The following is a 26,583-nucleotide window of genomic DNA, read 5'->3' as shown; positions in this document are numbered from 1 at the left end:
TTCACTCCCCTTGTATGTATAGGCTATTACTTATACTGAGGGACCATGAGCCCTTTCTCACAATCAGACAAAGGGCTCAAAGGGTGTGAGAGGAGGAAGCCTTCACAAGCTTACCTCCCCTGCAGTCAGTCTTGGTGAAGAGTCTGGGCAGCTCCCTCCTCAGGCAGCATGGAGTGTTGTGGGGTGAGAGCATTTCCCTGCCTCCTGGAACTCCCATAATGCCCTGTACAAGTGTGTGGGGCATTATGGGGATTCCCCATATGCAGGCCAGGGGCTGGGTGGCAGAAAATCCTTTAAAATTGGGTCAAACGAGCACTTGCTCTCTTAACTCTATTTAGGAGCATGGCTTGCTTGGAGGGTTTGCCACCAAGGTGCCGCTGAGATTGGGCCCAATCCCGACAGTTCTCATGCACAGGTAAGACCGGGCTTGGCTTCATTAGCTCAGTTTTGCCTGCGTGTGAGAACAGCCTCCATATATCCAGAACTACCAGACTCCAGAATTTTCCTTTTGAGGATGGAGACAGAAGAGGGCTCCACTGTCCTCTCTGGTAGTCCCTCTGTACACACAAGGACACATTCATGCCAAGAGGGATACTGCACTTAGGACTTCATATTTTGCTCATGCTGATGTTTTGAGATAAGGGGCAGTATCAGGGGTCAGCCAAGACAGACACTCACTCAGGACCCAGGAAGACCATTGGATGGCCTGCAGACCAATCTTGGGGTTCGTGACTTGGTTGAGAACCTTGATGACAGCTGCAGTTCAGAATACTTCATGGCAGCGGCACAGTCCATTCAGGGATTGTGCAGTCACATTGCATTGTTGTTTTTGTTGTGTGTGTTTTTAAAAGATGGCCATGGCCAGTACTACAAAGCACACTGCACTGCTGCCACCTGCCATCTGGGGATACAGGCCCAGCACATGATTGTAGGGGACAAATCCATCAGGGTCCCTGCAACCTTACACTGACTCTGTCTGAGGTGTTGAGGAGTCTTATCTATCTATATTATTAATTCTCCAATACGGGCCATGTGTGGGGATATGGCAGAAAGGAGGCGATTGGCTGACAGAGGGAGAGGAGGTGATTGGTTGACAGAGGGGGAGAGAGTTCCAGAGCAGCAGGGAGTTTTGCAAGGCGGCTGGAAAGCAGTTTGACAGTTGGCTCGGGGGTGCCATGAAGCAGCAGGGAGCTTGGAGGCTGGGGGCAGCTTCAGGAGCTGGACAGTTGGCTTTGGGAGCTGTGGGTGGCAGACGGTTGGCTGAGCTGCGCTGTGAAGCAGTAGGGAGCAGGACGCTCGGAGGCTGTCAGGCGAGCGGGTGATAGTCCCTGGCAGCGACAGGGGGACGCAAGGACTGCAAGGCAGAGATAGAAAGATGGAGGACAGAGAGATAGATAGAAAGGGGGGGCGTGGGGAAAGCGAGTGAGAGAGTTGCATGGGCGGCGAGAGTGAGCGAGAGAGTTGCAGGGGCAGTGAGAGCGAGCGAGAGAGTTGCGGGGGCGAGAGCGAGAGAGTTGTAGGGGGCAGCGAGAGCAAGCAAGAGAGTGGGGGGGGGTGGATGCCACAGGCTCAGTTCATGACCACAAAGATGCTCTGTTCAGGGTCAGCTAGTTACAGTATATTTCTTGAATTTCACCTTGAGAAAAGTCCCTTCTTAAGGCTCTATTACAAGGCTCTAGCAAACATTTCAGGACCATTAGAATAAAGCCACATAATAAATTGTGCATTCAGCAAAGGACATAGCCAGTTTCTTTCAAATGATTGAGTGTTCAAGTAAGCTGGAGTTCTGAATGAAGAAAGCGCATCAAAGCATACGAAGACTAGGAGTTAGTGCTATGCATGCAGTGATAAACACACATTTAGTGCATCTCTAAATAATTGAAAACACCTGCCATTATATCCTATTTAGAAACTGGTAATGAGACAAGAATGCATTGACTCTTCCATTCTGCATCTGCTGCAATCAATGGATATATTTCAGTATGCATATTACTATCCATTATAGCCACTTGTTTAAATGCAGCACAGTCTATTACAGTTCCAGGTAATCAGGGGATAAAATAGACAATAAGAAAAGTGAAGGTTGCCTCATTTGTACATATTAGGTGACAGAACATCATGCAAAGAGCATTCAGGAGCACAAAGTATTTTGGTTGTGTTTAACTGGCTGCCTCCTTTTCTTTCTCCAAAGAAGAAAGGGAGCTACAACCTTCAGCACCTTCACATAAAGGCTGTTCTCAGGGCTACAGACTTAATTCAGTAATCCAAAAACCTTCAGTTTAAGATGAGAGTTAAGATGCTTTACATTTTCATTCACGCGATAAAAAGAATGGAAATTGCAAGTTAGGGTGCCCACCTTAATTTCTGCACCTTATAAGCTGCAAAACTTTGTACAGTCTGGTATATGATGGCTTCACAAATGAAGCTCCATGCACCCACACTTTGCCTTGGTCTTTCAGTTGGACATTGGTCTGAGGAGGGATGCATCCAGGCAGACATTTAATAGGAGCAGCTTCCCCAATCACTTCCTAGAGATGCCCATGATGAACTTCTGCCTGCTGCTAGAAATTGCCAGGAGTTGCCCCTCCCAACTTTGGCTTCAGAATTCCCAGTGGACAGTCAGTTATGTTCTTAGATAACTGTGCCTGAGTTATTTTTCCCTGTTATTATGGGGATTTTTAAAAAAATTACTCAAAAATCAGTAGATTAATGTTTTTCAAACCAACAAAAGGCACCAGTCCAGTATGGACCTGAAATTGTTGGGGGGGGGATGCTAAAAAATATTAAAATAAAAATTGTTTTAGCCATTGGCTGTAAATAAAGTATCTATCTTAAAATAAAAATAACATATACATTATCTCTTGTGAAAAAAGGTCACCAACACTTTGAAACCTCTTCTTAGGAGTTAAAAACATGAACTGCTGAATCTCAGACATTTTTTAATGTATTTGCACCAGATTTTGAGGGGTGGTGTCTCTTGTTACCTAGTTGATATGTGCAAAGGGGTTGGGTGGATACATTTGATTTTATAAGCAAAAGAAAGTTCAGGGCTTATAATGGTGGAATGTTGGAAAACAATCCTCATCTTAATTAGAGATGTGCAAATCATTTCAATGTTGAATCTTCAAGTGATTCATTCTTGAAATGAATCTGCCCAGTCACTCCTGGAAAAATTCGAGTTTGAATTGAATCTCCCCAGATTCAATTCAAATTTATTTGTGGTTCAAGTTGCGCTTATTAATTCCCCTGGATTCCCAGTTTTAATTTTAAAAACAACAACAACTAGCCCTTGTAGCTCTAGCCCTTGTAGAAGTGGAGTTATGGAGCAAAACGTATGGTCATTGTTTTTGAAGTGTTTAGATTCTTTAGTATCTAATAAATTGGAACTTTAATGTCTTAATTAAATAACTTAAATGTCTAATAACTTTTCCCCACAATGAACTCCTATGAGGATTCATTACACACCTTCATTTTTTCTGCTCTTTTTGACTGCATTGGACAGTGCCAACTGTTAACAGCCATGTGCCAACTACCCCCACCCGCAAGGCAGTGGGGTACACAGTTTATTTCTTAGGAATTTTTGAGGTTTTTAGACACTTTGGTGTGTAATGAATCCTCATAGGGATTCATTATGAAGAAAGGTTATTAGACACCAAAGAATCTAAACACTACAAAAATACCTACAAAATAAATGGAGTACCCCACCTCCTTGCAGGTGGGGGAGAGGGTAGTTGGCACATGGCAGTTGACAGTTGGCCCTGTCCAATGACAGTAAAAATGAACAGAAGAAATGAACATATGTAATAAATCCTCATAAGGATTCACTGTGAGGAAAAGTTACTAGACTCCAAAAAAAGAATCTAAACACTTCAAAAATAGTGACCTCACATTTTGCTCCACAACTCCATTTCTTCAAGGGCTAGAGCTTAGGTTTTTGTTTTGTTTTGTTTTTAATAAAGCTGGGAATCCATGTTAGGGTAAGGGATAAGGCTGCTTTGAATCCCCATTATTCCCTATGGCAGAAATACACAAAACTAGTAAAAACTTTAAAAAAAGAAATCATAAACCAACCAATAAACCAAAAAAATCAAACAAGTGCCCCAACGCCTTGAAATCTGGGTGGTAGGTGTCACCCATGAAGACCTACCCACCACCCCAATTTGGTGCCTCCTGGACCTTTAAAAGTGGGTTGAATCACTTCAAATCTGAATTTGATCTAAACCAATTTGAATTGAAACTGATCAGATTCGATTTTGCAGATTTGAGTTTGAATTCAATCTGGCTGATTCAATTTGACCTTGAATCATATTGCAAAAATTGATTCATGCACATCCCTAATCTTAGCTATACTGGCATGACTAGGCCAGTATAATAAAAATGTTTTCTTGTTTGAGCAACAGCCAGCCTTATTTTTTTCATGGATACTAGGTTGTATAAAGCTAAGCTACACACAAGTCCCACCCATACAGGGTTCCACTTGTCATTAGGGAAACAAACGTCAGGATGGACATATCTGAGGAACTCAAACTTATATCAAAACATCTTGATGGTCTTCTACCTGGTTGGTTAAAGGAGCCTGTGCAAAAGACTCCACACAGCTATGTGCTGTGTCAGTGATGAGCCTGTATCACAAAAACTTCAGTGATCACAAAAGATCACCAAGTACAGAGTGGACAAAACATAGACTGACAATGTGAGCCCAGCAAGACATTTGATGGCAAAGATGTTTGTTTTTTTAATATTTTTCTCCTCAGCCTAACTTGAAGACTGGCATTTAGAAACTTTCCTATCACAGTAATTTATAATATCTCTCAATGTCCAATTATTTGTATTTTTAAAAAATTCATCTTTCCTATTATAGGGTCTACCTGGCCCACCAGGTGAAAAAGGTGAAAACGGTGATGTTGGTCCAATGGTAATTTTGTTTCAATCTTTTATACTTTTGACAAATGCAATATTTCACAAAGTAGGGAGCACCTTCTCCTGTATGACTCTCCATTCTTCTGCCTAGTCATAAGATCCTCACATTTCTTTGCCTTTTGAGATTAGATGACTAAGTGATCTCAATACCACTAGCTAAATAGACAAAAAGCAATCCCAGTAACTGAAAATTTACAATAATTTTGACTCTTTCTGTCATATTGATAACTCATAGGTAGCCCTGAAAAACATTGTGGTACATGCAAGAGTCTTGTGCTGATTTTCATGGTTGTCAATCTAATTAATTTATTAATTGTTGTCTCATATAGGGTCCACCAGGTCCCCCTGGCCCAAGAGGCCCTCAAGGTCCAAATGGAGCTGATGTAAGAAACACCAATTTTCTAATGACCTTTGGTATTTTTTTCAAAGAAATAACACATAAACTAACTGACATGTTCTCGTCATCATAGGGTCCTCAAGGCCCACCAGGTTCAGTTGGTTCAGTTGGAGGTGTTGGCGAGAAGGTAAGAAAGCAGATAACTTTTATTTTTTAAGAAGCTGTGGATGGGATGGTGAAGAATACATACATTCATTTATTAAATATATGTAAAGATGTGTGCCTATTCCAATTAGCAGATCACTGCACAAGTACAAACTCTGCTTGACGGTATAGTATTGGGCTTCCTGATATGCTCACATTTGGATTTTTTTTTAAATTAACAGATCCAAACTTCTGTTACTAATAGTAGCAAGTGTAAAGTGATGCATACTGGGGCAAAAAAACCCCAACTTCACATATACTCTGATGGGATCTGAGCTGTTGGTGACTGACCAGGAGAGGGATCTTGGGGTCATGGTGGACAGCTCATTGAAAGTGTTGACTCAATGTGCGGCAGCTGTGAAAAAGGCCAATTCCATGCTTGGAATCATTAGGAAGGAGATTTAAAATAAAAATGCTAATATTATAATGCGCTTATGCAAAACTATGGAGCAGCCACACTTGGAGTACTGCATACAATTCTGGTCACCACATCTAAAGAAGGGCATTGTAGAACTGGAAAAGGTGCAGAAGAGGGCAACCAAGATGATCAGGGCCTAGAGCTCCTTCCTTATGAGGCAAGGTTACAACACCTGGGGCTTTTTAGTTTAGAAAAAAGACGACTGAGGGGAGACATGATAAAGGTCTCGAAAATCATGCATGGTGTGGAGAAAGTGGATAGAGAAATTTTTCTCCCTCTCTCACAACACTAGAACCAGAGGCCATCCCATGAAACTGATCGCCAAGAAATTTAGGACTGACAAATGGAAGTACTTTTTCACAAAACGCATAATCAAGCTATGCAATTCCCTGCCACAAGATGTGGTGATATAGCCAACAGCGTACATGGCTTTAAAATGGGTTTCATGAATGACAGGTCTATCAATGACTATTAGTCCAGTGTCTATGGGCCACTTCTAGCCTCAAAGCAACAATGCCTCTGGATTAAGGATGTGCAAAATGTTTCAGTTACAAAACGTTTTGTATCCAAAACAGCCTGTTTGGGGTATTTTGTAGACAAAACAAAACACCCTTTTTCCAGATCCAAAGTTTTGTATACAAAACAAAACGTCCCCGTTTTGGCTACAAAACTTTTTTTTGTTTCGGACCTCCATTTTGTGGTGATCTCTGAGTCAGTCTCCATTTTGTGTTTGACATCTCTTTGAATTTCCCGCCCTTCCAGCCTTCCGATCGGTGACCTAAAGCATGTGCTGACCTGCTGACAATTCCCTCCTTATTCCCCATTGGCTCTTTTGCTTCTTCCCACTCTTTACTCACCCCATATTGGCCAGAGGAAGGGTCGAAGAAGGGACAAGGGCGGGAGGGAGTTTAAAGAGGGGTTTTCAATTCATTCAGCAACTTAGTAGTCGCGATTTTGCCTTTCTGACTCATTGGAGAGAGCGGGGGGGGGGAGAGAACTAGTTTTCAGCATTGTATTCCTCAAGTTGCCATGATGCAATGCCATTGCCTATGCCTGCCTTGTTGCCAGCCTGAGCCCAGCCTGCTATGGCTACTGCATGTCAGCCTGGGAATGGATTCAGGGGCAGAAGAGTGGGTTGGGTGGTAGTGCCCCAATGGGTGCCTGCCAGTCTGCCACAACCCAGATTCCAAAGGAATTGGGCAAAGGGCTGATTATTTGTGATTTGTTAAAATTTACGTGTCTTTAAGTTTTTCCCTCATAGGGAATAATGGAGGTTTCAGCAGCCCCATAGCTCCACTTGGGGGGCACTGGGGTGGCCCAGAGTGAGTGGTAGTGTGGTGCACATAGGGTGCCAACCACCTCCATGGGTTGCTAACCTATGGAGTGCTGGGTTCTGTTGTTTCTGTGGTGTTTTGAGTGTAGATTCTTTGGTTACATATGAGAGTGGATTCTTGTTTTTCACTGAAAATCTCATATGCTACCAGAGAATCTATACTGAACTCCTCAGAAACAACAAACCCAGTACCCAGCGGGTTTGTGGGTATGGGGGTGGTTGGCACCCTATGTGCACTACACAGCCACTCGCTCTGGGCAACCCCAGTGCCCCCCAAGTGGAATTATGAGGCTGCTGAAACCTCCATTATTCCCTATGGGAGAAATCTTAAAAGACACATAGACTTCAACAAATCACCAGAAGATCAGCCCTTTGAAATAATTCTGAAAGCTTCCTTGCCCCCATTGGGCACTATGACCCACCACACTCTGCTCTGGGCCACCCCTTTCCCCTCGATGTGAAGCGATACATTTGCTGGAATCCCCATTATTCCCTATGGGAGAATTCTTAAAGATGCGTAAATTTAAAACTCACAAAACAATTAGCTCTTTGCCCAATTCCTTTGAAATTTGGGTGGTAGCTTCCACCCATTGGACACTACCACCACCACCCACTCCTTTGCCCTGGAGCCCTTTTTTAAAAATCCAAATCGATTTGAATTCGGATTCTGAAAATTTGGCAACAAAACGGGTGAGTCGGATTCAGAAAATTTGGGTACAAAACAAAACGGGTGTTTTGATTTGGATACAAATCAAAACGAGAAAATTCCAAAATGCACACCCCTACTCTAGATACAAGTTGCAAGGGAGTAACAGCAGGAGACAGAGAGCATGCCCTCAGCTCTTGCCTGTGGGCTTCCCAGAGGCAGTTGATGGACTACTGTGTGAAACAGGATGCTGGACTAGATAGGTCTTGAGCCTGATCCAGCAGGGCTGTTTTTATGTACTATACTTCATAGTTGAAGAGACAACTTTGGAAACACGTGGTATGATCTGGTGGGTGCTCAGAACTAAAAATGGAGCAGCAGGATTTCCTATATGGGAGTTGAAATGGAATGCCCTAAACAGAGTACTCCCACTGTGGAGTAAAAACTTATGAAATCCTAGCCTCATTCAGACATTATGCTGTATGAGTGTAAAGATGTATGTACACTCCTGCGTGTGTTTGCATGAATGACTCTACCTGTATTCATGTTCAAAGTGAACCTGGGTACAGGCTCCTCAAATGCATGGCACAGATAGGAAGTGCACTGCTGTACTTGTGTTCAACATAACATGTGAATCATTGTACCTATGTACAGATCTATACCTGTGTGCATTGTAGTACGAATGTTGAACATAATGTGTGAACCGGGCTACTGATTCAAGGTTTTCAGCTGTATTAATCAGAGGTGTGCAGGGCAGGCAGGACAAGAGGTCAAGACAAGCTGAGAAACAAGGACAGTGTAGCCAGCGTATTGCTTTCCTGACAAGTGGGGGAAATTTTACATTGCGACTAAATTGTGATTGTATATCATAATTGTTTTAATCATTTTATCCCTTTCTTATAATGCATTTTAACTAGGGATGCACATGTCAGGTGATACAGAAATATAATAAGTAAACAAACTTTAGCAAGACAGCCACTGCAGCTTCTCTTTCTCATTCCACATCCTGCCTTAGCAGATAAGTAGCATAGGCAGCACAAGGAGTTGCCGTAGCCGTGGCAGGGCAGACGTGAACCCAAGACTTTGCTATGACATCCCAAGCCTGGGAAACAGAATAAATTATGCAAACTCAAATAGGCAAATAGGTGTAATTTACATAAGTTATTCTGCATGAGGAGTTTGATTAGGGACACAATTTATACAGTTCTCCTTGTGGAACTACGCTATTACGTTTGTAGACCTAGAATATGATACAGCTCTTTATCTTGCAATTGTGCTAGAAAAACCCCATGAGGTTCAAATGGCTAGCAGAAAAAACTCATTAGAAGACTAAGGGAACTAGGAACATTTGGAAGAGGGATTGAATATTCTGTCTTATCATCCATGCAAAGTATCATGTGACTCATGCAACTCTGTAAATATGCAGGATTTCTTTTCTCCCTCCCCCCTTTTTTTAAAGGGGGAAGGTCCATGCAAAATGGTTCTACACTGAAGTGTGTAACACCCATGCCACACACATATATACCTCATCGAAATGATGTTCAAAGCTGGGAGCAGGGGAGGGGAGGTGCATGCATTTCCATCTGTATCTCAAACTTCAAAAATCTTCAAATTGAAGGAAGTGTGTGTGTGTGTGTGTGTGTGTGTGTGTGTGTGTGTGTGTAAAAGAGAGAGAGAGAGAGCACACGCACACCTCAACATGTGAAAGACATGCTGACGTCCTCTCAGTACAAGTTTATCAAAACCAAATAATATGAGAACAAAATAACATGAGAACTTATTCTCAGTCTTATTGAAGGAGCTGACATTGCAGCAGTAATAGGATTTGAAATCATGCTTTGAGGAGTGTCATTATCGAATATTTAAGCATATATCCCTGAGGGTTTGTTTTCTTTATGAAACTACATTTGATTTGCTGCAGATTTAAAACTGAAATAACTCACTGCAACGTATGAAGATTTTACCTAAATTAAGATTCTTATCACACCACATTTATTGTTGGTGTGTTGTACTATGTTCTCTACAACACTAAGATTAGCAGTCAAGGTAGACCTTTTTCGTCGAAATTATGTATGAGAAAGGACATATCTCTGCAGTGCAATGTATTTTTGTTGGTTTTAATAGAATCACTGACACACATACTACCTTTGAAATAGTGAACCATATAAGATCAAGACTTGCGAACAAATGTTTTCTGAACATGAAACACTAGATTCCTTAAAAATATGGTGCCATGTACCTCTGATCTATCTCATTCTTTTGTAGCCATCAGGTGAAAAGAATCCAGCAGAAGCAGATTGTGTGAAAGGGTACAAACTGTAATGGAGTTCAGTACTATCATAGTTTCAGAAAGCTAGGTTTTGCAGTGTGCAGTTCATGGCAACCTCAGCTTTCAAAACCTTGCTTAACTAAACTCTCATCACAGGGTGCTTATTTATCTAAAAAATTTAGATATTGTTTGGAACGTGGTGGGGTTACTCACACTACTGTGCGTGCGCAACCGGGTGGTCGGGAAGGCAGGGTCCAATCTACCTTTGAGCCGTCCAGTGCACAATCTGAGCCGTCCAGTGCACAAACCACTCACCCACACAATCAGCTCTGCTGGAAGCAGCACGGATGACTATCCATGCTGCTCCTGGCAGTGCAGGTAAACGGAGACCAGGTCAGGACTAATTGTTCCAGCCTCCAAAAATCCCACACTGCACCGAGCGCAGTGTACTGGAGGATTCCCCCTGGGAACGGGTGCTTTAGGCGCCCATCTGTGTCAGTGCAAGCTGCAAGTAGCTCACACTGACATACGATCCCAGGAGCCAGGTTAAGAGCCGGGCTTCGGCACTGGCTTTAGCGCCACAGCACTGCTGGTATCCGCATGGATCCTGGCTGTTTTCACAGGTAGCCAAGTCCAGGCTTGGCTGCTTGTGAGAACAGCCTCGGTAAATAGCAGATGTCACCATGTAAGGCACATTCAAAAGAGTTGAATGTTATCATGTAAGGTTCACCCATGTAAATGAAGAGAACGTGTCCTCTTGTTCGAATTGGCAGGTCAAAAATAAGAGAATTACTTTATCACACAAATACTATCAGGGTAAATTTTATTTTAAATCCAAGTATCCCATATGTAAAATACTTGCATTCAAAATATCTAAAAAAGCCGACAAGTTTGAAAAATGTGAACATCATTGACAAAACTGAAATTTGAGCCCCTCCACTGTCACATACTGCCAAAAGGAATCACAGGCTCTTCAAAGTAAACCCTATCACAATAATCTAAAATTCTAAACTCTTAATTTTGATCAATCTCCATGTCAAGGCATGGGGGTTTGCAAAAGAAAACAGTATAGTGCAAATTCATTTCAATTTGAATATTAGCTGTCCTTCCCGTTATTTATTTATTAAAGAAAAACCTCAGTGTTTGTGGGGGTTCTGTGCCCATCTAGTGCTGAGGATACCGAAACAGTGAATACCGAGTAAATGGTGCAATGGCATTGCGGGGGTTTCCCACCTAAGGGGGGAAATTGGCCAAAAATGGCGTGGTTTTTCTGTTCTTTAAAAAAAGCAATTGGCAGAAAAATGGCCCCAGAATGCAAATAAAAGCAGAGCAAAGTGCCCTGCCATGCTCCAGGGGTCCCCAGCACTATTCCCTCTAAGCGTGTCCATGTTTGTGCGCTCACAAGTTTTTTGATGTCCATTCAGTTAATTTTAGATCCTGCTCAGGTTAAATCAGGAAGGCACCATTCTGAATGCAAATGCACACACACTGTCTGGATACTGCCGCCCAGGACAAAACTTGTTCCACACAGAGATGAAAAAATTAGAGGGACCACTGGTCCCTAGCAGTCCTTCAGTGCTGAAAAAGGTAGATTTTTAAAAAGGAAATTGGTTGAAAAACAGCCAAAAGATTCAAATAAAAGCAGGGCAAAGTACCCTACCATGCTCTGCAGGTCCCCATCAGTCCTTCAGTGCCCCCCAAGGGATGAAAATCGGCCAAAAATGGTGGGTTTTTTGTTTTTTTAAGAAATAAAAGCATTCTCTGTGCATGTGCACAGAAAGGCCCGAAATGGGCTTCAGACGGCCCACGCGGTCATTAGGGAGGCAGCATCCTGTGCTGCAGCCGCCTCCGCTGCCATACTGAAGGTACTGCCTCCGCCGCCGCCACCACCACCCTCACCCCCCTCCAACCCAAGCCCTTTACTTGTAAAAGGGAATGCTTTCCAGATTCCCCTATACAAGTATGGCCATGACCAACCCCCGACCCATGGATATGCTAGTCTTCCCCCACCGACCCCACGTATGCCAAGGTTGGGTTCCTATTCCCTAACCACGGATATGCGAAACTGCGAGTGTTGAAACCGAGGTTAACAAACTTTGCCTATATGTATAAACTGAGGAAATGGCTCAAGTTCCATACTGATAGATGACCTCGTTATGTAATATAGTAGTAGTGATAATAATAATTGATGATAAATACAATAAACACAGAGCCAAGGAGGAAAAAACACATAATGAACATGAAGAATTTCTTCTAATGTACTGTAGTAAAATTGAACAAAAACTACGTTATATAGTTCTGCAGTAATAGCTGGAATTGTCTTTTATCAGTAGGTAGATATTTAAAACTGTTGATTTTTGCTTGCTTGGGAGTATTAGGGTATGGCACAACAAGACAAGCGAGAAATTCTAAAGACCCTTCAAATGATTTCCCATCTGTCTTTGTTTTCTTGACCTAGCAGTTAGCTGAAGAGGTAGAGCCCTTTTGAACTTTCCCTTTCCACTCCTCACAGTTGAAGCCCTATCTAAATTGTTTTGCTTCCAAATATGATGAGCCCTACCTTTTCTTTTTGGTGTACTACATAGCTCTTAAACCTCCAGGTGCAGATCTGTCATAACTCAGTATTCAGAAACACTGACTGAAGTCACAGGTCAGTCGAAATCATTTGGATTTGTCATGGGCCACTTCTTAATCATTCCCAGGATGGGAGGCAGACCTGTATCTTAGAGCCTAAGGTATTTTTCTTCCTGTCCAAACAAAGATGCAGTGACTTATTTGGGTTGTGTGCATTCTCTCTCTCTCTCTCTCTCTCTCTCTCTCTCTCTCCCCCTCTCTAGGAAAAAAAAGTCAATAAAATCAGTAACTAATTCACCTTAGAATATCTCAGGCTTTCCTTTTATTTATTTATCATTTAGTTATCATATTTCTATACTGCCTGATATGTACATCTCTAGGTGGTGTACAAAATTTTAAATTTTTAAAAGTTACAAAATAAAAACAATAGAATAGAATGGATATTCAAACAAGTTTTTTAAATTATTAAAATTAATTCTAATTAAATACCTGCAAGTACAGGGGAGTTTTAAGTAGGGGTGTGCAATTCGGATTTTCGGTGATTCGGTTCGGGACCCGAACCGAATCACCCCTGTTCTGTTTTGTGCCCGAATATGGGCCACCCGAAACACCCTTGATTCAGTTCGGATTAGGATTTAATCTGAATTTTGGGGGGAAGGGGCCCAGGGGCAAAATATTGGGGTGGGGTGGTAGTTCCCAATGGGTGGAAGCTACCACCCCAATTTCAGGGGGATTGGGCAAAGGGCTGATTTTTGGGGAATTTTTGAAGTTTTAGTGACTTGATCACTTTTCTTCCTTCTCAGTGAGTGTGTAAACTGAACAACCATGAACCAAGAAATCTGGACACTTTTTATGTGGAAGATGGCATTGGTTTCCCATTTAAGGCATTGGCTTCACATTTAACCTCTCAGTTAGAACAGCACCAAAGAAGTGATTTCAAAAAGGAAGTATATAGTTTTGCAGCTGGTTAAAAATTCCCATAAGATTTTTCATGGGCATATTAAATGTTCTTATTGTCACATATTTAAGATTTTATGTTTTAGTAAGATTCCATCTTGATTTTTAAAAGAGACAGAACCTGAGGGGCTGCCACCATCCAGTTCCCCATGTCCTAGCAGAGGTGGCCCTTCTCTCCCCCAACTGCCACCACAGAGCTGAGTGCCATCTTACTTTGAGGGGAGGAGAGAAGAGACAAATCCTAAAGAGCACAACATGTAAACATCTAGCTCTTAAGAGTCCTTTCGTTGCTTTTCATATAAGTTTTTATTGATTGTTACCCTTACAGTGCTTTTCTGTAAGCTGCCTAATTAAAGCCAGACTCTTTCAAAGGGCTCTGAAGTTATTTTCCCCCACACCTACAAAGCACTAGGGATGTGCAAAAAATTTCGGGCACAGAACAATCTGTGCCCGAAATGAGCAATTTCGGGTGATTCGGGGCCGAACCGAATCACCCCCGATGTCCCCCGATATTTTTCAGGCCTGAGCCGAATCACCCGAATTTCGGGCATGAAAAATTCAGGTGATTCGGTTCACGGTTGATTTGGGGGGATTTTTTGAAGTTTTAGTGACTTTGGGGCAGTTTGGGGGCATAGCATGGGATCTGGGCAAAAAGAGTGGGGTGGGGTGGTAGTGCCTAATGGGTGCAGGCTACCACCCCAATTTCAGGGGGATTGGGCAAAGGGCTGATTTTTGGTGAATTTCTGAAGTTTTCATGTCTTTGGGGCAGATTGGGGCAGAAAGTGGGGACTGGGACAGAATAGTTGGGTGGGGTGGTAGTGCCTAATGGGTGGAGGCTACCACCCCAATTTCAGGGGGATTGGACAAAGGGCTGGTTTTTTGAGAATTTTTGAAGTTTTAGTGACTTTGGGGCAGTTTGGGGGCAGAAAGTGTATCTGCCCCAAAAGGGTGGGGTGGGGTGGTAGTGCCTAATGGGTGGAGGCTACCACCCCAATTTCAGGGGGATTGGGCAGAGGCCTGATTTTTTGGGAATATTTGAAGTTTTGGTGTCTTTGGGGCAGATTGGGGGCAGAAAGTGGATCTGCCCCAAAGGAGTGGGGTGGGCTGGTAGATAGTGCCTAATGGGTGGAGGCTACCACCCGTCCCCAATTTCAGAGTGATTGGGCAGAGGGGTGAATTTTGGTGAATTCTGAGGTTTGTCTTCATAAGGTGGTGTGCTAAATTGATTACTTCCTCATATTCATAGTAATTGAGAGTGTGAAAAAGTGAAAGTGGGGTCATGAGAGTTGTCTAATTGAAAAAAATCTCATTTGCTATGATAGAATGAGAATTCACACCTCAGAAGTTTTTTCCAACGTCCCAGGGCTTTTAAAGTAAGCAATGGCTGTTTATTTTTCACCAGTGGGTCAGACCTCAGTGGCCCTGACAGTGTACCACTCATCCCTCTGTGCTGTTTTAACTGCCCTGTATTACAAATATTCTGCCATTTCACCCAGAAATTCTTGTCCAACTTGGAATCTTACAGCAGTTTCTGCACATGCACAGGTAGCATTCAGCAGACCAGGTGCACAAAGCTAGCTGCTTTGTAGGCACATGCACAGAAGTTATTTAATGTTAACCCCTTGCTTCTGATGAAACTCTCATTGACTTGTGGGAAACTACATCTTTTTTTAAATGGGTGTGTTTACAAAACAATACTTAGCTGCAAGAACAAATAACTTGGGAGGATGTCTGAGCCATGAGCCATGGTATTATAACATAACTGCAATCATGAACATAGTATCAATCATGAAAGTAATATCCAATCAGACTGATGTTGCCGGGGAGAATACAATATGTATGTGCATTGTGCCATCAGTGCATATGTACCTATATTATAAGCCAAGAGAGATAACTCCAAGAAAATAGACAAGCTTATTCTAAATACTTGCCAAAAAGGCTCATAAATATCAAGCCAATTCCAAATCAAGCTAAAGAGTCCTCACTCATTACTTGCTATTACTGACATGGTCCTTTTTCAATTTTGTACAATTTTGAGTTTGGATTCAATAGAAGAATAAATTAACATAAACATTTGCTTAATACTGTATAAATGTGTCTTTTGCTCAGTTTATTTATATATGTCTTAGAAGCAATCTGGTTCACTAAAAAACTATCATCACCAATAAAAAGCAGTGTGCGTGTGTTTGTGTCTGTCTATTTGAGCCCTACAACAAAGATGTTATTACTTGTGGCTGTATTATTTTGTTTGTCATTTATTATGTTTATTTATTGTACTTTCACAGTTTGAGTCCCTAACATCTTTTCCAATTAAATCAAATCACTTTGAAGTAGTTTTCCATTGCCTTTTCCCAATTCTCAAGATTGAGATTTTAGGTAGTACATAAAGTGTTTGATTTTTCTCTGGTAAGAAATGCTGAAGTTAATGAGTAATGTGAGTGTGTATATATATGTATATATATGTGTATATATGTATGTATGTATGTATGAAGAGCCCCTGGTGGCGCAGTGGTAAAACTGCCGCCCTGTAACCAGAAGGTTACAAGTTCGATCCTGACCAGGGGCTCAAGGTTGACTCAGCCTTCCATCCTTCCGAGGTCGGTAAAATGAGTACCCAGAATGTTGGGGGCAATATGCTAAAAATCATTGTAAACCACTTAGAGAGCTCCAGCTATAGAGCGGTATATAAATGTAAGTGCTATTGCTAATTATTTATTTATTTATTTATTTATTTAAATCCTCGATTCTCATAGGGTGAACCTGGAGAAGCTGGTAACCCTGGGCCTCCTGGAGAATCTGGCACAGGTGTAAGTATTCTTTTTAAAAAGTATCATGAAAACAATTCTGTCAGAACCTTGATCATTCCTCGGCTACCACAAAACCACAAGTAACAGGCATTACACATATGGGGGAAAGGTTAGGTTCCAGAATGGGAGGAAATGGTTTTAAAAAACCCACCAAAAACAGTTGTAAAAAGCAAAATAACATGAAAATAATGTAAACTGTCTAGTGTACCATGCTTCCATGTGCTCAGGAATTTATTTATTTATTTAACACATTTTTATACAGCCCCAAACATACATCTCTGGGTGGTTTACAACAAAATAAAAACAGAAAGTAAAACATTAGTTAAAACAAAAACAAACAGTTTAAAACACCACAACAATTTATTTATTTTTTAACAATATTTTAAAACAGCATTAAAACCATTAAAACAATATTAATTAAAAGCCTGGGTGAACAGATGCATCTTTAAAGACTTTTTAAAAGCTGTCAGAGATGGAGAGGCTCTTACTTCACTAGGGAGCACATTCCAAAGCCTCAGGGCAGCAGCAGAGAAGGCCTGCCCCTGAGTGGCCACCAGAAGAGCTGGTGGCAGCTGCAGATGGACCTCTCCTGATGATCTCAGTGGCCAGTGGGGTTCATGGCGAAGAAGATGTTCTCTTAAATACCCAGGGCCCAAGCTGTTTAGGGCTTTATAGGTTACAAGTATTTTTCAGCCCGTTAATTTAACGGGCGCTAGTCTGTGCCCTCAACTGCCGCCTCCTCCCACCTGGGCCCACCGCCTCCTTCGGCCGGGGCCGGCGCCATCCGGGGCCGCCACTGGCCTCCCTGGCCAGTCCAGGCCCCCCACCACCTCAGGCCTCCCACTTCAGGCCCCCCGCCACCTCAGGGCTCCCTTACCCTTTCCACGGCCGGTCCGGTTCCGCATCCGCCGCCTCCGGGCTTCCCGTGGCGGCCGCCACCGCCAGCAATCCCAGTCCTCCCGCCGGGGCCAACGCCGCCAGTGGGCCCAGTCTCCCGCCGTGGCGGTTGCCGCCAGCAGGCCCAGTCTCCTTGCAGCCACTGCCACCACCATCGGGGCCAGCCGGCCCGCCGCAGCCACCGCCGCCTCGTTCGTACTCCCGCCGTGGCGGAGCTGGATCCGCTGCCGCCGTTGCTCCTCTCCTGGCGGTCGAGCTTGTTGACATTGCCTCCCTGCGGCCAAGCTGGGTGCGCTGTCGCCGCCCCTTGCGCTCAGGCCAGTCACTTCTGCCGCCTCTAATCTCCCCGCGGCTTCAGTTAACATTCCCGGCTTTTGGGGGGGGGCTGCTGCTCTCCCGGTTCCTCCGCTGCTGGCACAGCCCTCCCGGTTCCCCCACTGCCGCCTCAGCCCTCCCAGTTCCCCTGCTGCTGCTGCTGCTTTTCCCGGTCCCCCTGCCGCTGAACAACATGGCCACCCGTGTCTGGAGGGCGTATCTTTCACGGTCGTTCTGAGCATGCGCTCCGCGCATGCTCAGAACAGCCGAGAAAGACACGGGCCGAAGACAGGCACAGGATCACGCTCTACCATATTATTATAGAGGATAACCAACACCTTGCATTTTGCCCGGAAACGTATCGGCAGCCAGTGTAGCTCCTTCAATACAGGAGTTATATGGCCTCTCCAAGATGACCCAGAGACCAACCTGGCTGCCGCATTCTGGACCAACTGTAGTTTCCGGACCACATACAAGGGCAGCCCCACATAGACCATAGTGCAATAATCCAGTCTGGAGATTACCAGCAGATGTACCACTGTTTTGAGGTCATTTGTTTCAAGAAACAGATGCAGCTGGCATATCAGCCGAAGCTGATAGAAGGCACCTCTGGCCACCACCTCAACCTGGGACACCAGGGAGAGGCTTGGATCCAGAAGCACCCCTAGATTGCTTACAGGTGAAACTCGGAAAATTAGAATATTGTGCAAAAGTCCATTAATTTCAGTAATGCAAATTAAAAGGTGAAACTGATATATGAGACAGACGCATTACATGCAAAGCGAGATAAGTCAAGCCTTAATTTGTTATAATTGTGATGATCATGGCGTACAGCTCATGAAAACCCCAAATCCACAATCTCAGAAAATTAGAATATTACATGGAACCAAGAAGACAAGGATTGAAGAATAGAACAATCTCGGACCTCTGAAAAGTATACAGTGTACTGTGCTTGATTGGCCAGCAAACCCGCCTGACCTGACCCCATAGAGAATCTATGGGGCATTGCCAAGAGAAGGATGAGAGACATGAGACCAAACAATGCAGAATTGCTGAAGGCCGCTAATGAAGCATCCTGGTCTTCCATAATACCTCATCAGTGCCACAGGCTGATAGTATCCATGCAACGCCGCATTGAGGCAGTAATTGCTGCAAAAGGGGCCCAAACCAAGTACTGGATTCATATGCATGCTTATACTTTTCAGAGGTCCGATATTGTTCTATTCTTCAATCCTTGTCTTCTTGGTTCCATGTAATATTCTAATTTTCTGAGATTGTGGATTTGGGGTTTTCATGAGCTGTACACCATGATCATCACAATTATAACAAATTAAGGCTTGACTTATCTCGCTTTGCATGTAATGCGTCTGTCTCATATATCAGTTTCACCTTTTAATTTGCATTACTGAAATTAATGGACTTTTGCACGATATTCTGATTTTCCGAGTTTCACCTGTACCTGTTCCTTCTGGGAAAGTGTAACCCCATCCAGAACAGGGAGATCAAAATCATCTCTTGAGTTCTGACCCTGCACAATGACTATCTCCGTCTTATCTGGATTCAGTCTCAGTTTCTTATCCCTCATCCAGCCCATCACCGACTCCAGGCAGACATTTAGGGAGGTTATGCCCTCTCCTGATGATGCTGACATGGAGAAATAGAGTTGGGTGTCATCAGCATACTGATAGCACCCTGCACCAAATCTCCTGATGATCTCTCCCAGCGGTTTCATGTAGATGGTAAACAGCATCGGAGACAATATGGAGCCCTGAGGCACACCATAGAAAGGTTCAGATTTTGAAGAACAGCAGTCTCCAAGGGACACCATCTGGAACCTTCCTGAGAGGTAGGAGCAGAACCACCGCAAAGCAGTGCCTCCAACTCCCAACCCCCTCAGACGCTCCAGAAGGATACTATGGTTGATAGTATTGAAAGCCACCGAGAGGTGCAAAAGGACCAACAGAGTCACACTTCCTCTGTCCATTCCCAATTGGAGATAATCCATCGGGCCGACCAAGGCAGTCTCCACCCCATAGCCAGCCTGAAAGCTAGTTTGAAATGGGTCAAGATAATCAGTTTCCTTCAAGACTGTCTGGAGCTAGGAGGCCACCACCCTCTCAATTACCTTGCTAAGCCACGGAAGGTTGGAGACAGGCCTGTAGTTGCTCAACTCCGAGGGATCCAAGGTAGGCTTCAGAGTTGCAGTGGAATGCCCCCCAAATCTGAAAAATGCCCCCCATGTGAAAAATCGTGGGGAAGATGTCTTTTTAAAAACAAGAAAAAAGAAATGAGCCCCCAAATGGCTCCTCCTGTCTCCTCCAGGGCTCCTGGAGACAAAATGGTGGCCGAAAGTGACCTCTGTGGAACTGTGACCTCTGTGGAACCGGCCCTCTAGGAACTGTGGATACATGCATTTTATATCCATGGATACTGAAAATAGTTGTCTATTAGACACTTGAGAATACACGGAACCACAAATAGCAGTTCTATGAATAATGAGATTCTACTGTACCTTTAAATGGATGTCATGTCCCTTTCCTTTATGTCAAGGATGATGTTTTCACACAAGAACTAGAGAAGGGTATCAGAATTGAGCCCTTTTGAACTGAGCTGGCCTTTTCGACCTTATTAATGTTAGCACTTTCACCTCAATGTAGTATTGTTAGTTACCAAATACAGCCTGATTAACTGCTATGACTATACTGCAAGCCTATCTGGAATTCACAGACAGGTTTTGCTTTCAGAGTTTTATTCAGATAGGTCACTAGGTGGATAGGTCACTAGGCTGTATTGATATCACCAGCTTTCTCTGGTGATATCCAAGAATTAGGGTGGGGAGGACCCAACTTCTCTCTCCTATGGAGAGCTGGATCCTCCACACCTTAATTCTTGGATTCCATCAGCATTTTCCTGCCAAAGGTCTGCCTATATTGTGTATATTGTATTGTAAACCTCCCAGAGACGAAAGTTTGGGGCTGTGTACAAATGTAATAAATAATAATAATATAATTACAACACATAATGTAAATACCAATATCAGGGTTCTCATTATTATTATTTTCAATAAAAATCTTTTCACTTCACTCACCATCATGATTTTTTTTTAATAAATCGCTTTGACATTGACTTTCCCCATTTTCTTATTATAAACATTCATTTTCAAATCTGACCAACAAAGGTCCTACATTCTGAATCTGGGAGCCGATGGGGATCTACCTAGTACTGTATAGATGGAGGTGTGTGTGTGTGTGTGTGTGTGTGTGTGTGTGTGTGTGTGTGTGTGTGTGTGTGTGTATGTGTGTAGATAACTTAAATAAAACTTTTCAAATAAAAATTAAGTAATTTTCTCTTCACAGCTGTTTGCAGATGATTCTCATCTGTAGAATTGTCTCTTCTGTAAAGCTATCATTATTGTGCATTTCCTTTACAGGGTCCAAAAGGGGAAAGAGGTGAAAAAGGAGAGGCTGGACCACCAGGGGCAGCTGGACCACCTGGTATTAAAGGACCTCCAGGTGATGATGGACCTAAGGGTAATCCAGTAAGTGAGCCTACTAATTTCAAAATGAGACAATTGATTTAAAATTTAGTTGAATCCCATTTCACAAGTGTATCCTTTTTAACTCTCTGTAGAGACTGTAGGTTGCTTGTTTTCATATTTGCTAATAATAACTTCATTGTCTGTAGTTCTTTTTTCCTGGCTATAGTGGATTATATCAGTTTTGTCCTATTTTTCTCTGTGTGTAGGGGCCTGTTGGCTTCCCCGGTGACCCTGGCCCCCCTGGTGAGCCTGGCCCTGCTGTAAGTATCTTACAAATACAGAGTATTTTTTTTGGTTTGTGGGCTTTATTTACTTGAAGTTGGATATGGCCTGCCATAGGCAAAAATTCAGACTGGCTGTGATTTTGAGGAGTTTAGTTGATTGTGATAGTATGCTGGAACTAACCTGAGCAAGAGCAACAACAGTCCTGCTCACGTGAGTGCTCTACTTACATAGCAGCTTAATATCAGAGCCACAAGCTCAAGCAAAGCTCTTCTTCTATGTTCTGGGCCGTGAGTGTGTGTATTTTCTCTCTTTATTGTATAGGAATTGTGATATGTAACAATGTGTCACACAAGTAGGCTGCTTTTGTAAGTAGTTATTTTGCACATGTTGGCCAGTGTGTCACTGGTAGTCACTCAGAATCTGTCAAGCCTAAGCATAATCTGAAGACTAATGATGCATTTCTGCTTTTGAAGCTAAATAGGGCTGGCACTGTAAGCTGCCTGAATAAAAGTCTGTCTGCAAACCATATATTGGCCACACTGAGCTCTTCAGGGGAAGAATGGGATATATTAGCCCTATTTTTGGAGAGTCTATACAGTTCCATCTTTTTGAGTAGGTCATAGAGTTCAAGCATTGTAAGTGATGTGAACTCCCCCCCCCCTTTCCTTTTTTGGCTTCCATAGGGCACTGATGGTACAGGAGGAGAGAAAGGTGAAGATGGTGACCCTGGCCAACCTGTAAGTAAAGTCTGTCTAATAATCCTGTTGTGCTTTGATTGTGTAGTCTTCCCAGTTAAGGTGAAGTAGTAAGGACTGATGTCTATTGGAAAGCTAAAGATTTTTTTAAAAGTACAGTTAGCTCTCGTTATCCATGGTTTTGCATATCCGCGGATGGGTCTTAGAGACCCAGTTTAATTATCTGCTGTATTAAAAATAGGTGATTTTCACTTATCTACGGTTCCTTCCAGTGGCATTTGCTTTCCAGTGGCAGCACAGGACCATATTGTGGCTCATGTTTACCAAAAAAAAAAAAAAAGTAAACACAAGTAAACAATGAATGAATAAGAATCAAAGTAATTAGTATTAATACGGCTTCTAAAGTATTTTTGATTAGCCTCACAGATTGCTTCCAAAGTAAATATTGGTTGGGCCAACACAGGCATATCTCAGGGCAAGATAGGACCTCTTTAGAGCAGATGTTATGCTGAACACGATCTGTGATCATATGTCAAGGGGACTCTGGCCAGAAAATGATGTATCCATCAATCAATCATCTTTACTACGGTCAAAGACCAGCACAGGATAAAGTACAGATACAATATTATAAAACTCAAAGGTGATGTATAAAATGTACATGTAGATTACGGCCAGGAATACTTAGGCATTTGTCAGTGAGAACTATGAACAACAGACCACCGTGCCATATCACAGACTTTTAAAAAAAATCTCTCCTCAACTTCTAAAACAATTAGTCATGAGGGGTGGGGTGCTTCTTTTCAAGAAATCTAAGTCCAATGCTCCCTTGGGAAGGTGGAACTGAGTGTGTGTGTGTGTATAGATATAGATATATGGATATGAACCCATAATTGCAATGACAGTGTTTTGTATACTGTGAAATCAGAGCACTAAAAGGCCAGGGACATATAGGGATGATATGAGATGCTTCTGCACTAAAATATTTGAGAAGATACGCAGAAATGTAACTCTGTTTATTTCTGGATTACCCCAGCTGACTATACAACATAGGTATGTAATAAAAAGTCAGAGATCTGATTTGGGGGGAGGGGAGGGGCGTGCTGACCTTCTTCTCCAACAATTCACCCATTCACCGTACCGTTTACTTACAGCAGTCACCACAACTGATCAAGCAAGTTTGAAAGTGTTGTCCTTGTAATGTTTCTCAGGAGTAAGCAACCTTGGCACTCCAGCTCTTGCTGAACTGCAACTCCCATAATCCCCAGTCACAATTTATTGTGGCTGGGGATGATGGGAGTTGCAGTTCAGCAACACCTGGAGAGCCAAGGTTTCCGCCTACCCTGATCTACATTAACTCTAAAATAGTAATATGGCTGTTCTATTCTCTAGGGTCCACCAGGTCCCTCGGGTGAAGCAGGCCCCCCTGGACCGCCTGGAAAGAGAGTGAGTCATACCACTTCACACATCTTTCTGTCTTTCAGTGTTATTTAAGTTTTGCTTGACATGTTGAGTTTAAAAATCCAACAACACCTCGACATCCACAGGGCGGGGGTGGGGGGTGGGATCAGGTTCCTGTTTCAGTGTTGAGAAAGTGTGCACTGATTCAAAAGCTCATCTACTAGGAGCAACCTCTTGCTTTCCTCATTTAAAGAACTATCACCTTCTGTGACTTTCATGTATTTGATTATATGTTTTGATTTGCAGCTGTTAGGTGTCATTTGTTGCGAACAGGTCTGCACAGCTTGTCTCACACACAGACACGCGCGCGCACACACACACACTCACCCATGCTAAGCTCCGCCATAAGCAGCAGCCCATAAGTGCTTGATAAAATGTCTTGCTTTTGCCTGGGACAGCAAAAACAGGGGGCTGTCAAGCACTTGCCAGCCACAGTAAATGGGTGGTGGGCTGAATTCAGCTTAGTGAGTAAAAGGTTAATAGACCTAGACTCTCATTTTAAGAAATATGTACAGTTTGAGGCATTTATGAATATATTCAGTTGTCTCCAAAGATTCTCTTCTTCTGAAGGAAGGAGTCTCATGCTAGAGAAGACTTCTGCCCATGGAGGAAGGGATGCTTTCGGTGCAACTCCTTGTCTGGAACTGTGTAGACACCTTATGCTTCATGGCACTTCTGATGTAACATATTACACCTTCAAGTTTATGAAAGCATATAATTGTCATGTGGCTTTCTTCAACCAGGTGTGCTTCTAATGAAGTAATTGACCTGATTTCTCTCACGCACCCACAATTTCAGGATCATGTCCAAGGCTATGTGTAAGAGTTAATGTGATGCTTCCTTACATCACTTTAACATGCAACTGGCACACAGTTAATGCTTTCTTAATTAATTAAGGAAATTTATCCTGTGGTACATTTTGGAAGAAATGTAGTTTCCATTGATACATTGTGCACTAATTGTGGGTAACATTGCATCAGAGCTACCCTTGGCACTGCTGAGCTCTGTGAACATAAATACACTTAAGTTTGTCAGCTTAACTGAGTTATGGATCACAGCATTGGTGATAATGAGCAATTAGTGTATGTTAGAGCAGCATCAGCATTGCTAAAAATGCACGTTGAGTGGATTATATAATGAGTGCATAGTAGTTTTATATTTTAAGAGACCCTGATGTGAATGAATTATTTAGCTGTTCCTGCTCTGTCATTTTTTTCTTGGATTGCCACTTCTCTAAAAGAAAAAAGGCCATTGCTCATTAGTGTATGCTAATTCATTTAAACGAGAACAGCTTTGATCACCTTAATTGGTGTATTAATCAATTAAATCTTTGGTTGAAGGATTAAAATCTTCCCCCCTCTGATTAACCAGTAGGGCTTTGACTTAAGGGCATACTTGCTTATTTTTTGAGGCTATTTTGGTTCTGGTATGCTACTGCAATCAGAAATGAAAACTAAAATATTAATGATGGCCTTTTCTTCTAACCCTGAGAGTAGCTTTTGTTTATTAATTTATAAGTTGCCTTACACATCTGTCAATATCTCAGAAAAGCATCTCGATGGAACTCTTGTTAATATGCAAATTCTGTAACTGATTTAAATTTATTTAAATCAATCAGTCAGTCAATTATTTAGCAGGGGGAGAGTAACTGGCCCCATTCACACCCAGCACAGTACCTCCAGTGACTTGTGTTGTCTATCTTGTGTTTCTTTTTAGATTGTGAGCCCTTTGGGGACAGGGATCCATCTTATTTATGTATTATTTCTCTGTGTAAACCGCCCTGAGCCATTTTTGGAAGGGTGGTATAGAAATCGAATTAATCATCATCATCACTTAAAAGACGGTTAATGAACTAAAATTAAGTGTTCTTCTGAAGCTCACAGAAGGCATTAAAACCATTGGGTTAGGCCCCTCCCCTGGAATGGCAGGCAGGGTCAAATTGAAGAGGCTCCTCTAAGGGAAGGGCTGCCCTACCTTCCCAGACCAGCCCTGCCTAGCGAGCTCTTCACAGGCCCAGCATTCTTGGTTAGGATTTTAAATTTTTATTTTGCCCAAGCTTCTCTCTTGATCTCCTGTGCCCCTTCCAATTAGTCTGAGACAGGGTCAAAGCCCTACATGGGGACAGGGGAGTACTTTTCAGTCTTCATTGGCAGCTTGGATTTTGGCGTGGCTTTCCTGAGGCCGCCCAGCTGATGGAGCACCATCATGCGGCTTGATGTGGACTCCCCAAGCCTGCTCCTGGCCAAGGGCTGTGGTCCCACTCACTGCAGACCCGATTGCCAGTTTTTCTTGGGCCATCCCACCGGTAAGACTGCTGCAGCATGTTCTCCTGAGCTGGCAAAGGGATTGCAGCCTGCCCAAAGCTGTGGCGCCCATTGCCACCAGCAGCACATTTCTTCTTACATGCTGGTTCCTAGGCACCCTATTTATAGCCTAAATAAAGCTGCACTACACAGAATTATTTTATCTTGGAGCAATTAAAAATGACAGAATTTTTCTTCTAGTTTGAGTCATTAGCCTGGGCTTAACTTCAAATTACACAACAACAGGAATTTTAGGTAGATAGACAGACAGATAGATAGAGGAAATTTGCTGTCTGTGGCAATTGCTCCATTTTGCCTCACTCCTAAAACACCCCACTTGGCTAGGTTGACTGGCACACCCGTTTTTTCATCAGTCACCTGACATCACCAGCCTTTTAATCAGTCACCTGACATGTCCTGCTTGATAGTTTCAAGTAAAGCTTATCTCCTGGAAAGACTATGTATATCTCTGTATATTTACCTCCTAGGACTAGAAGTTGCACATATTTCTTCCAGTAGTTAAAGGTGGAGCATTTGTGTTAATTTGTATTAGAAGCAGAAGTAATTATAGAATGAGCTGGATCTTGTAGGAAGTTACTCCTCTGCACACAGCTCACTTCTTTAATTTTCACTCATTTGTATGTTGCATTTTTGTGGGAAAGAAGTTAAAAATAGACATTCAGTTGA

At 42.8% G+C, this 26,583-nt stretch overlaps 1 protein-coding gene across 5 annotated transcripts in view; it reads left to right on the top strand.

Annotated features, from left to right (window-relative positions):
* COL11A1 (collagen type XI alpha 1 chain) overlaps window positions 1-26,583 on the top strand; it is a 382,842-nt gene that overhangs the window by 314,026 nt on the left and 42,233 nt on the right. For all 5 annotated transcript variants that reach the window (XR_008306906.1, XM_053249173.1, XM_053249172.1 and 2 more), the window contains 8 exons: window positions 4,862-4,915; window positions 5,250-5,303; window positions 5,391-5,444; window positions 16,412-16,465; window positions 21,108-21,215; window positions 21,422-21,475; window positions 22,124-22,177; window positions 23,525-23,578. Coding sequence is in view for 4 of the 5 variants with exons in the window: in XM_053249173.1 (XP_053105148.1) it covers window positions 4,862-4,915; window positions 5,250-5,303; window positions 5,391-5,444; window positions 16,412-16,465; window positions 21,108-21,215; window positions 21,422-21,475; window positions 22,124-22,177; window positions 23,525-23,578 (486 nt within the window). In the remaining variant the exon portion in view is untranslated. The remainder of the gene's footprint in view (window positions 1-4,861; window positions 4,916-5,249; window positions 5,304-5,390; window positions 5,445-16,411; window positions 16,466-21,107; window positions 21,216-21,421; window positions 21,476-22,123; window positions 22,178-23,524; window positions 23,579-26,583) is intronic.

This window comes from Hemicordylus capensis, chromosome 4 (assembly GCF_027244095.1).
Source record: "Hemicordylus capensis ecotype Gifberg chromosome 4, rHemCap1.1.pri, whole genome shotgun sequence".
Taxonomy (NCBI): Eukaryota; Metazoa; Chordata; class Lepidosauria; order Squamata; family Cordylidae; genus Hemicordylus; species Hemicordylus capensis.
This window is presented reverse-complemented; position numbering and strand designations above follow the sequence as displayed.